Here is a 13,074-nt window from a genome sequence, read left to right on the forward strand (position 1 = left end):
AACCAAACAAAGTATGATATTGCCAAATGCTGAGAGAGAATGTGAATCCACCACTCCTAATATACTGGTGGTGAGAATAAAACTTGGTGCAACTACTTGGCATTATCTGCTCATGGTCACATATTCTATAACCTATCAATTCTACTCCTATTTACATTCCCCAGAGACTCACTTGTAACAGGGGACATAGAGGGGACTACAGGAAAGATCATAGCAATAGCTAGAATGGCAGTAAACCTGACACAATCTAAATGTCCATCAATGGGAGTAAAAAGGAAATTAACAAACTGGTATAGTCATAAACGCAATGGAATATCATAGAGCAACCAAAACAAAAACTACAGAAACATGCAATACACATGAATTCTGGCAATTAAGTACTAAATAATATTAAGTGAAAAAAATTGCATAGAGCATGATGTCATGGCTAAAAATCAAATAATTTTAAAATTTAAAGTATTCCTTAAATGCAAAAACATTTACACATATGAAACTAATGAAATGAGAAATTTAAGTACTAGCTACTTCAGTGAGGAAAGAAAGCCACAGTGTTTAGAAATCCATAATCAAGATCCTAGGCTTTACTTCAGCAATGGGTTTGCAAGTAAGAATATATACGAGAGCATCCATCTCCTACAATCTGATTCTTTCAAAACACACATTTCATTTAAATTTCTTAGATTACTAATGACTTGAACATTTCCTATGTTTGTTGGCCACTCATATTTCTTTTTTTATAAAATGCCCTCTTATCTATTTACTTTTCTACTAGGATAGTAACTTGAAGTTGTTTTTATAGGTTTTTCCTTTTCTTTAACCCAAGTGACTTGGGAATAAAGGACACATTTTCTTTTTCTTAAAATGATCCTAATTAAGGCAGAGGGACATACTAGAATAATCACTCAGCACTCTTTCCACGGAGGGGATTCCGACAAACTGTTGCTTAGCAAAAGAAACAACTGTGGCCGACTAGGTACAGACATAGAGGGCTCTTGGCCTACACAGCTTAGTGTGCACAAACCTGCAGGTTAGGTGACTGAAGATCAGAAGTTACCAGAGAGTGGTTGAAGTGGTAGAGAGCAGCAGCAAACTCTTCATCTGATGAACCTTGAGGACAAATGGGAAAAGCAATTATTCAAGCCTCCCTTTGATGCATCACACCACCCTGTGCCAACAGCCAAAGTTCACTAGGAAAATATCCACCAGACACACATCCTGTCTACTGACCCTTGAGTCCATCTTTGTCCACCTCCTTAATGATACTGGCCAGAGTGGCCATATGGTGCTCTGAAAGAGATACACTCAGATAGTTTCGGATAAAATTGTTCCGAGAGTTCAGCATGGAAGAAGTGATGAAGTTCAAAATGTTGGAAGCAAGACCTAAGAACTAAAAGGAACACACAAAAAAAGCTCATATCAGGTTCAAAAGCTCCTACATATCCCAAATACAAACAGAAAGCAAAATACACCCACAGATGTCATGCAATAAACACAATAAACTGAAGAATCAGATTTTAAATCATCTAGAGTGGGACTAAATTTAATGACAGTCTTTCCCATGTGATTCTACCAGTTATAGAAAATGGTAATAAGCCAATGTAATGCAATAGACTTCAAAAAATATTGTATGAAGACAAAGAATTTCCAAACAGACCATTTTATTCCCCTAAGGCCCTATGTTTGTCTAGCTCTTAGATATATACTGAAATATATCTAAGTGGAAGCCTATATATAATTATACAAGTTTGGAATTAAATGTTTTGTACTTTTCTATTAAAATTAAATTGAATTATTGTGTAAATGTTTTATATCCACATTTTTTACTAGACTAAACTGTATGAAAGCAAACACCATCCAATTTGTTTACTGATAAAAGCTTCAGAAGAAGGAATGACAGTCATCAATAAATACTGGTTGAACAAACAGCAATCGCTAGCAATGCACATGACCTACACTAAGGGTTCTTTACTTCTTCACAACATTCTTGGGGGAGGTACAATTATTCCCATACCATAGGAGACAAAATTGAGGCTTGGAGAAATTCAAATTCTTGCCCTCACAAAGCAAGTAAGTGGTAAGATCCAAACTCACTTCTATCTAACTCCAAAGGCTATGTTACTAACCTCATTCAGAGAAACACCAAGTATACAAGAATTATTTTGTCAACCATAATCAACACACTTAAAGTCTTAAATAAAAAATCTTTTTTTTTTTTTTTTGTCTTTTTAGGGCTGCACCCACGGCACATGGAGGTTCCCATGCTAGGGGTCTAACCGGAGCTGTAGCCACTGGCCTACACCGCAGCCGCAGCAACGCCAGATCTGAGCCGCTTCTGCGACCTACACCACAGATCATGGCAATGCCGGATCCTTAACCTCCTGAGCGAGGCCAGGGGTTGAACCCGCAACCTCATAGTTCCTAGTCGGATTCATTTCCACTGTGCCAGGACGGGAACTCCATAAATAAAAACATCTTTAAACATTAGTTATCCAAACTACAAACATTTTTGTTCAAATGATCTGCCTTTCACACCCCTCTCCCCATTTCTCCTTCCCCGTTAACCTCAGAAATCCACTCTTACCAATTCAGGATCTTTGCGACTTGCCAAAATGTTGCCTTTCTCACCAGGGGCCTGCTTACTGGGGCTTTTAACCCGAGGTGAGCTCTCCAGCGGAGGGGGAGGGGGAGGAGGTGGAGGTGCTGCTTTCTCTTTACTGGGGGAGATGGTCTCTTCAAACCACTGCCCCAGAATAGGCTCACTGTCATCATCTGAAGAGGGAAAGAGAAAAGCAACAAAAATAACATGTTTTAAAAAAATGTTGAGTATATCTGGAGTTTCTGTCGTGGCTCAGTGGTTAACGAACCGGGCTAGTATCCATGAGGGCGAGGGTTCAATCCCTGGGCTTACTCAGTGGGTTAAGGATCTGGCGTTGCCGTGAGCTGTGGTGTCGGTCACAGACGTGGCTTGGATCTGACATTGTTGCTGTGGCTGTGGTGTAGGCTGGCAGCTGCAGCTCTGATTAGACCCCTAGCCTGGGAATCTCCATATGCTGTGGGTGTGGCCCTGAAAAAGCAAAAGACAAAAAAAAAAAAAAAAAAAAAAAAGGGTACAAAAGTATCTAGATTATGACTGTGTTAGAAGGCTGAATAAACTTGTCAAAACTCACCTCAGTGCATACCCAAAATAAGTGTATTTTATTGTATGTAAATTATATCTCAATAACACCAATATTATTTTAAAGAAGCTCAATGAAGGAAGAGAAATCACTTTTTTTTTTTTTTTTTTTTGACAAATGGAAGTTCCCGGGCCAGGGATTGAATCCAGCAACAAGGGATCCTTATCTCACTGCGTGACAGCAGGAACTCCATCACCTCACTTTATTTTACTGGCAATAAGGCAAAGATTTTCAAGAGCAAATTTTACTTGTCTCCAACTGCAAGCCTCAAGACATAGACTGCACCTCTAGGGAGTTCCCCATGGTTGCTCAGCGGAAACAAATCTGACCAGCATCCATGAGGACGCAGGTTTCCCGGGCCTCACTCAGTGGGTTAAGGATCCAGCATTGCCGTGGGCTGTGGCATAGGTTGCAGACACGGCTCGGATCTGGTGTTGCTGTTGCTGTGGCTGTGGTGTAGGCCAGCAGCTACAGCTCTGATTCGACCCCTAGCCTGGGAACCTCCATATACTGTGGGTGCGGCCCTAAAAAGCAGAAGAAAAAAAGGAATTGTACCTCTTTCAATATTGTACACTGCCCCCACAAACCTCGTTATAAAGAATCTGAGATATTTATCTCATTCGGTCTCTCCACAAACCAAAGCAAGAGAAAATGTTAGTTTTGCCCTGTTGTTCACCACAGAGTCTGGCATTTCTCTGCTTCCCCAAGCCACACATCTATGACAAGTGCCCAACCCAATAGCTCACACAGGGCCTTTTAAGTTTCACTGGGAAAGCTGAGAGCAGAGTGCACAAAACAGATCAGGACAAAAAGAAACAGGAACAACTGAAATGCGTTTTGATTTTGGAGGGCTCTGCTGACTGCCGTTTCAATCATTCAGTCTTCAACAGCGCCACTTACTCCTGAATAACATGTCCCCTTTAAGTGCACATCTGGTCATGATCCACGAGAGGCAGGTGACTAGGAAGCTACTGCGGACACTTCGTGCCGCGCTCTGGGGCTTATCGCCTGGGAGAGAGGGGAGGGGCGTCTACCTTGGCTGCTGTCCTCCTCCGTGCTGCTGAAGTCATCCTCATAGTAAGTGTTTGAGTCAGTAGAAGCACTGGCGTCGCTGCTCATGGAGCCCTTCCTCTGGCGCTGCAGGACACAGGCCTAGGAACACAGTCAGGTTTGAGGAACTGATGGACGCATAAATGAAGTCACCCTATTTCATCCCGTTCACCACATGACGTTTGCTCCATGTCTTCTTTTTTCTAAATCCAAGAGGTATCTATTTCTCCGAATAGCCCCCTTCAGGATTCTCACAGCTTTATAAAAGCACTCCAAAAGCAGAGATTTAGACAAGAATGGAAACAGGAATGTTTCCAGAGCGTCCTCTACGTTTCTGCTTCACCGTGCCAACTCCATGAATCAGGATGCTCATAATCAACAACTGATTCAAATGTTTGGAATCACTTAAGAGCTTTTCTCATTTCCAAAGCATTACCACAAATTATGAACAGATAAAGGTCATGGTGTCCAGTCAGTGGCATTCAAATTATCAATGACAGGACCCCACCCACCTTTCTGTAGGAAGTTGAGAGTAATGTCAACAGCAGGTTCGTCAGTGGGACTGAGTCAATCAGCCGCTGAATCCTCTGTATGGAGGTGCTCTGGGCCATGATGCTCAGGACCGCAGGGGGACCATCTGCCTCCCAACCCTGAAGGGAGCAACAGCAAAAGAGAACTGACGTTACTACTCAGCAGGAATTAAGAACCTGATCTGACAGCTCAAGATGCCTTACTCAGGAATGAGGCCAGCAGGCAACATGCTGGTTCTAAGTAAGTACAAGCCCCTCACCTTGTGCAGAGCCTCCACTTGCAGGTCTTGAAAGAGAGATGTCAACAGCTTGACAGCATGGTTTGCCAGTATTACTGAGAGTACCCCAAATCCCTGATGCCTACACAAAGAAAAAGGAAAACACAAACCCTGAGATTACTCACGACAAATTACAGTCTTGGAAACCATAGCCCTTGCCATTTTGGGGCCTAGACCTCTTTCAGAATCTATAGACCTTTCCCCGAGGTGGGGGGGGGAATTTGCAGAAACAAAATCTGCACATGATTTCATAAGTTTACAATCTACCTAAAGCCCATCTACAGACTGCATAAGGAGCCTCAGGCTTCAGGTTAAGAATTTCAAAACTTGGAGCTCCCTTTGCGGCTAAGCGATGACAAATCCGACTAGTATCCACAAGGATGCAGGTTTGACCCCTGGCCTCACTCAGTGGGTTAAGGATCCAGCATTGCCGTGAGCTGTAGTGTAGGTCACAGACATGGCTTAGATCCCACGTTGCTGTGGCTGTGGTGTAGGCCAGTGGCTGCAGCTACAATTTGGATCCCTAGCCTGGGAACCTCCATATGCCATGGTATGGCCCTAAAATGACAAAAAAAAAAAAAAAAGAATTCCAAAACTAGGGAGGGCCCACCGTGACTTGGGAGGTTACAAACTCAACTAGTATCCATGAGGATGTGGGTTTGATCCCTGGCTTCTCTCACTGGGTTAAAGGATCTGGGGTTGCCTGGAGCCATGGTGTAGGTCACAGATGTGGCTCAGATCCCGCATCGCTGGGCCTGCAGCATAGGCCAGCAGCTGCAGTTCCAATTTGACCCCCAGCCTGGGAACTTCCATATGCTGAAGATGTGGCCCTAAAAGGCAAAAAAGGAAAAAAAAAAAGGAAGGAAGGAAGGAAGAAAGAAAGAAACGACAGCCATTTTAAAAATGTTACTGCTGCAGCTAAGGAGTGCTAAGCATGAAGTAAAACTCAAAAATCAAAAAACTACTCTTCTCTCCAGAACATGCTCTGCCATGTATCTACTGCCTACCATCCCAAGGACTGTATCAGATTTCAGACCGTATCAGATTTCACTTCCTCAAGGAAGCCTGCCTTGATTTCTCTAATCAGGTCAAATGCCTCTATTATAATACTTTCTAGATACAATTTTACATATACATTCATGAATATCAACTTCTTATTTCTCTTTGGAACGTGTCTATTTTTGTTGCTGTTGTTTATCAGCATTCCAGAACTAACACAAAGCCTGGAACAGAAAAGGTAGTGAATGATTTGTTGAATAAGGTTCAGAATTTATCTTCCTCCCTCGACTCCAAACTCACATATGCAACTGCTTAATCAGCATCTCACATAGAAAATGATACAGGAGTTCCCATCCTGACTCAGTGGAAACGAATCCAACTAAGAACCATGAGGTTGCGGGATCGATTCCTGGCCTCACTCAGTGAGTTAAGGATCTGGTGTTGTTGTGAGCTGTGGAGTAGGTCACAGACGTGGCTCACATCTGGTGTTGCCATGGCTCTAGCGTAGACCGGTGGCTACAGCTCTGATTCAACCCCTAGCCTGGGAACCTCCATATGCCACAAGTATGGCCCTAAAAAGCAAAAAAAGAAAGAAAAAAAGAAAATGATACAAGTGAACTTATTTACAGACTCACAGACTTAGAAAACAAATTTATGGTTACCAAAGGGGAAAGGTGGAGGGGAGGGATAAATTAGGAGTTTGGGATTAACATATATACACACTACTATATAGAAATTAGATAATCATGGAGTTCCCTGGTGGCCTAGCAGTTAAGGACTCAGCATTGTTACTGCTGTGGCTTAAGTACAATCCCTGGCCCATGAAACTTCCACATGTTGTGAGCAATGGCCAAAAAAATTTATAAATTAAAAAAAAAAAAAAAAAAAAAAAAAGATAATCAACAGAGACCTACTCTACTCAATATTCCAAAATAACCTATATGGGAAAAGAACCTGAAAAAAAGACATATGTATATGTAGAACTGAATCACTTTGCTGTACACCTGAAACTAATACTCACGTTGTAAATCAACTATACTCCAATTTTTAAATTTTTTTTTAAAAATCTCACACAGAGATCTGATGGTCATTACAAACACAGCATGGCCCACATTACACTGCTTTTTTTTTTTTTTAAAGGGCCACACCTATGGCACATGGAAGTTCCCAGGCTAGGGACTGAATGGGAGCTGTAGTCACCAGCTATAACACCAGATCCAAGCCATGTCTCCGACCTTCACCACACCTCATGGCAAGGCCAGATCCTTAACCCACTGAGCAAGGCCAGGGATCGAAGCCACATCCTCATGGATACTAGCTGGGTTCTTGACCCAATGAAGCACAACAGGAACTCGCGGATTACATTCTTCATTTCTTCCCCTTCCTGCCACCCAATCTACTTCTCAACTGGTGTGCCATGTCAGTAAATTACACAACCCAGGTGCTCATGCCAAAAATTCTGATGCTGTATTTTTCATACTCAACATCCAAGACATCAGCTAATCCCGTCAGCTGGACCTTCAAAACATATCCCGATTTGACCCTGCCTTCGCCACCACCACGCTACTCCAAGTTCCCTCATCTCTCGTCTGGAACAAGGAATTAGCCTCCTAACTGTTCTTTCCTCGCTCTTGACCCCACAGTCTATTCTCCACACAGCAGCTGGGTCCTCAGGTCACCAATAAATCAAATCATACCAACCTCCCTTCTTGCAAGCCCTCTAACACCTACAGATTACACTTGGCCCTAGGTGTTCTGGCTCCTGGCTACCTCTCTGACCTAATTTTCTATCACCCCCGCTTCCTGGATTTCTCTCCTCTAGACACACTGACCTTGCTGATCCTTAAAAATGCCCATCACACCTCCACCTCAAAACTTGACCAACTCTATCCCCATATGTGCATGGCTCATCTGTCACTTCACTTTACTATATCTTGCTTTCAGAGCCCTTTCCGGACCATGCTTACTAAAGTAACAGCCCCTGCCACTCTCAAGCTCCTTGTACTGGCTTATTTTTCTTCACAACATTTATATATGATAATCTATTACGAACTTACTAGTGTATCTATTCACTGTTGCTTCAGTTAGAAAGCCAACCCTATAAAGGTAAGGAGATTGCTTTGCTTAGTGCTATATCCTCAATGTTTGGATAGGGCCTTATAGTACACGGTAGGGACTGAAAAAAATAAATAAAATCCAGGAATGACTAGGCTTAGAAAATAAAACCTTGAACAACACAGAAGTCATATCTCTAACTTCCTTCCTGGCAAGCAAGGTGTTTTGTCCAGAATTTATCAAAAGAGTAGCAAATGTTTCAGGAAGCAAGCCAGGAGGACTGGACAGAATTCTCATTTTACAGGTTAAATACACAAGTGATGAGTTGTCCAAGTCAAACAAGCCCATTTTGCAGAACAGAAACAGGGTTTTTTTTTGTTTGTTTTGTTTTTTTCTGATTTTAAACCTCATAAAAGTCCTAAAACATATTACACAGATATTTCCTCCCTCCTACAGAGAAGGAAACAAGACCAGAGAGAATGAGTGATTTACCCAATATCACAGAGCTATGATGCAGAGACAGTAAACCATGATCAGCATCATAGCTGTTAAATTCAACTGGATGAAGGTCAATTTTTCTATTGATGTGGAGATGAGATGAGTGGCACTAGTGCCCCCACAAGATAAAATGGCAGGGAAACAAAACTGAGTGGCAATCAAGTAGACACATACCCTTTTCCAGGCCCCAGTTTTGGAGAGCCCACTCCTTCTTTTGTCCGAGAAAGGATGTCTCTGACTCGGAGTGCAGCCAGTGGATCTTTCTCTTTCCCCTTATCAGCCAAGGCAGTAGGACTGAGGTTCAATATAAGGAAAAGGCTGTTCAACAAACACCAGGCACCCAGCAGTTGGAAGTTCTGATAGTGCTGTTCAAAGAGAAACAAATATATATATATATATATATATATATATAGAGAGAGAGAGAGAGAGAGAGAGAGATCTTATTTGCTATATATCTTACAGACTATATATAAGACAGCAATGTAGCAGAGACATACTTCTTACCTCACCACCAGCCCGGCGGGAATTGCTAATTGCTTGTCCAATCATGTCATAGATTTCAAGCTGTTCAATATCAAACACACAAAAATCTGAGCAAGCTGACACAGTTAATTATAAACGCTACATCCTACCCACGTTGATTTAGCTTGAAGAGTTCAGTATCTTCAAGCCATTTCCAATGATATAATTCCAACACTCTGTCCTTGGTTTTCACATGATGTTGACACCCTCTTTTATCCAGCTCACCTTCTCAGAGCCGTTCCCTCCACCCAACTAAAGCAACACACCCAGGATCACTTCAGATCACTTTCTAACACTGTGCATCCACTCTGCTTATTACTATCTGAAATCATCTCATGTTTATCCTATGTCTCCACTACAAGTATAGTGACACACAGAAAGTCCTCAAGGAGTTCCCTGGTGGACCAGCGGTAGAAGACTTGGCATCGTCACAGCTGTAGCTCAGGTTTGATTCCTGGCCCAGTAACTTGCACATGTCAGAGGCACAAAGCACCCCCGCCCCAAAAAAACTTTCTATAGACAGCCCTCAAATACATTTGCTGACTGAATGACTCATCTTTCCAAAGTCCACTGCCCCCACGAAGTGGTACTGTTTTCTGCAGAGCCAACCAATCTGCCAAAAAGAACACCTACCTCTTAGAGACCTACTACCCAAGAGGAAGGGGTATGGATATGGTGTCCTTCCCCCAAGCCAGGCCATATTCCCGCATTTGAATAATCGAGGCTCCTGCACCCCCAGAGTGTAGCTTACACATTTCTGGACAATTGTAGCTGCATCACTCTCATAGTCTTCTTCTTTGGAGCTAGTGGACCCCGTCCGCACTTGCTGGGCACTACCTACATGAAGGATGGCCATACAAGTTGCCACACTCACACCTGAAAAAAAAAAAAAATGCACACATTCCAAAAAATTGAAACACAAAACATAATCCACCCAAAGCAATTCCATGATTTGATTACTGAAAACAAATTCCATCAGAGCAAGACTAAACACGGTGTTACTATACGACCCAACAAGCGCACTCACAGGTATTTACCCAAAAGAGCTGAAATCTTTCCACACAAAACATATATACAAATATTTATTGTCACTTTATTCATAATTTCCAACAAATGGAAGCACTCAGGATGCCCTTTCATATGTGAATCAATAAACAAATTGTGATTTATCCATAAAAGGAACATTATACAGCAATAAAGGGATGAGCTGTCAAGCCACAAAAAGACACAGGAGAGTCTAAAACGCACATAGTTGGCTCTCCATATCTGCAGATTCTCATCTGGAGACCTGATCTGCAGTTGGTGGAATCTGAGGATGCAGAAGCTGCAAATGCAGAGGCCAACTGTACTACACCCTTTTTTTTTTTTTTTTTTTGCCTTTTTAGGGCTGCACCCATAGCATATGGAGGTTCCCAGGCTAGGGGTCGAATCAGAGCTGTAGCTGCTGGCCTACACCATAGCCACAGCAACGAGGGATCCAAGCCACATCTGCAACCTACACCACAGCTCACAGCTGGATCTTTAATCCAGTGAGCAAGGCCAGGGGTCGAACCTGCAGCCTCGTGGATGCTAGTCAGATTTGTTTCCACTGAGCCACAATGGGAACTCCTGTACCATTTTATATAAGGACTTGAGCATCCACAGATTTTGGTATCACAGGGCATCCTGAAACTGCTCCCTGCCGCACAACGGCAAAAGTCGTCAGTCTGAAAAGGCTACATACTATGTAATTGATCCTAACTCTATGACACTCTGGAAAAGGCCAACTATGCAGACAGTAAAAGACCAGTGATTGCTAAGAGCCAGGGGTAGGGGCAGGGGAGAGGGACTACTAGGTTGAACAGGGGATTGGGGACATTGAATATATTCTATATGAGGTGATGATGGTTACATGACATTATACATTTGTCAAAACCCATAAACTGTACAACACAAAGAAGGAAACCTAATGTAAACTACAGACGTTAGTTGGTAATAATGTATCAATATTGGTTCACCAATTACCACAAATACATTAATGCAATATGTCAATAATAAGGGAAATGTGTATAGTGTACAGAAAGTATATGGGAACTCTGTACAATCTGTTCAATTCTTCTGCAAACCTAAAAAACTGCTTTAAAAATGAACTCTGTTAATTTAGATTTTTTTTCTTTTTTTTTTTTTTTTTGGTCTTTTTGTCTTTTTATGGCCGCACCCGCAGCATATGGAGATTCCCAGGCTAGGGGTCTAATCGGAGCTATACCCACTGGCCTACACCACAGCCACAGCAACGCCAAATCCGAGCTGCATCTGCGACCTACACCACAGCTCATGGCAACACTGGATCCTTAACCCACTGATCGAGGCCAGGGATCGAACCTGCAACCTCATGGTTCCTGGTTAGATTCGTTTCTGCTGCGCCATGACGGGAACTCCTAAAATATTTTAAAATTTTTTAAGATAATAGAAAAAAAATCCCACACTTAATATTTCTCAAAGACATCTAGGCCAAATCACTTTCTTTAAACAAATCCCAAGTGATCAAATCTCAACAAGCCAAATCTGAGCTCTTTATTTAAACAAGAATTTTAAAAGATTCTTTAATCTTTATTGACTAAGTACACTGAGGTCCATACTCAAGAAATTCCCTGAAAACTGGAGTTCCCTCTATGGTGCAGTGGGTTAGGAATCTAACTGCAAGAGTTACTGCTGTGGCGCAACCAGATCAGCAGTGTCTTGGGAGCACTGGGACACAAATTCAATCCCGTCACAGCACAGTAGGCTGAGGATCCAGCGATGCTGCAGCTGCAACTTAAGTTGCAACTGTGATTCAGATCTGATCCCTGGCCCAGGAGCTCCATATGCCACAGGGTGGCCAGAAAAAAAAAAAAAATTTGACTGCAGTAACTTGGATGGCTGCGGAGGCAGGTGTGATCCCTGGCCTGACACAGTGGGTTAAAGGATCCACAGCTATGACCTTGATACAACCCCTGGCCAGGGAACTTCCATATGCCGCCTGTGCGGTCATCGCATTTTTTTTTAAAGACAGAAAAGAAATTCCCTGAAAATTGAAGCTAATAAACCACAAATTAAAAAATGCGAAAATCGAAGACAGAGAACTGAGAAATAAACACTAGAAACAGGCTTGGAGAGAGCGCATCCTCACAGCAGCTTCAGCTTTTCATTCCCACAGCTGCTCCTCTAGCTCAGGCCCTTCCCAAATGATGGCAAATTCACCCTAACATGCCTTCCAGCTTCCCACATATCCCCAACACCTCAAAACACTCTGGTACTTCTGCCTGAACATGTTTCCTGAAGTACAGCGCAGCTCCTGCCACATTTCAAAATCTTTAATGGTCTCTACTATCTACAGGCTATGGTCCAAAGGACTTCGACTGCACTTCTAGGCCCTCGGTGAGGAGGTCCCATTGTGGCTCAGTGGTAACAAATCTGACTAGTATCCACAAAGATGCAGATTCGATCCCTGGCCTCGCTCAGTGGGTTAAGGATCCAGTGTTGCCATAGCTGTAGTATAGGCTGGCAGCTACAGCTCCAGTTCAACCCCTAGCCTGAGAACCTCCATATGCCACAGGTGCAACCCTAAAAAGCAAATAAAATAAAAATAAACCCTCAGTGATTGGGTCCCATTTCCTTTCCAGCTGTACAACACCTGCTAATCTCATTCACATACACAATGCTCCTCCAAACTCTGGGACACTGTGGTCTTGCTTTCACCGCTGCCTGGGATAGTCATGCTGAAATCCTGTCCTGTCCTGCAAGATATATCAACAGAACTCCTTTGCAACTACTGCCTTCCCCAATTCAAAGTACCTATATCTTTATATTCCTATTTACACACAGATGTTTAAAATAAAGCTATTCAGGAGTTCCCATCATGGCTCAGTGGTTAACGAACCCGACTAGCAACCATGAGAATGCAGGTTTGATCCCTGGCCTAACTCAGTGGGTTAAGGGTCCAGCGTT

General features: G+C 42.7%; 1 protein-coding gene across 1 annotated transcript in view; it reads right to left on the reverse strand.

Annotated features, from left to right (window-relative positions):
• The window catches only part of UBR4 (ubiquitin protein ligase E3 component n-recognin 4), a 139,583-nt gene that overhangs the window by 112,522 nt on the left and 13,987 nt on the right, over positions 1-13,074 (reverse strand). The window contains 9 exon segments of the mRNA XM_021095464.1: positions 1,022-1,107; positions 1,228-1,387; positions 2,582-2,769; positions 4,211-4,328; positions 4,739-4,876; positions 5,017-5,116; positions 8,761-8,951; positions 9,091-9,150; positions 9,860-9,984. Of these exon segments, the coding sequence (XP_020951123.1) occupies positions 1,022-1,107; positions 1,228-1,387; positions 2,582-2,769; positions 4,211-4,328; positions 4,739-4,876; positions 5,017-5,116; positions 8,761-8,951; positions 9,091-9,150; positions 9,860-9,984 (1,166 nt within the window).

Source organism: Sus scrofa, chromosome 6 (genome assembly GCF_000003025.6).
Source record: "Sus scrofa isolate TJ Tabasco breed Duroc chromosome 6, Sscrofa11.1, whole genome shotgun sequence".
NCBI lineage: Eukaryota > Metazoa > Chordata > Mammalia > Artiodactyla > Suidae > Sus > Sus scrofa.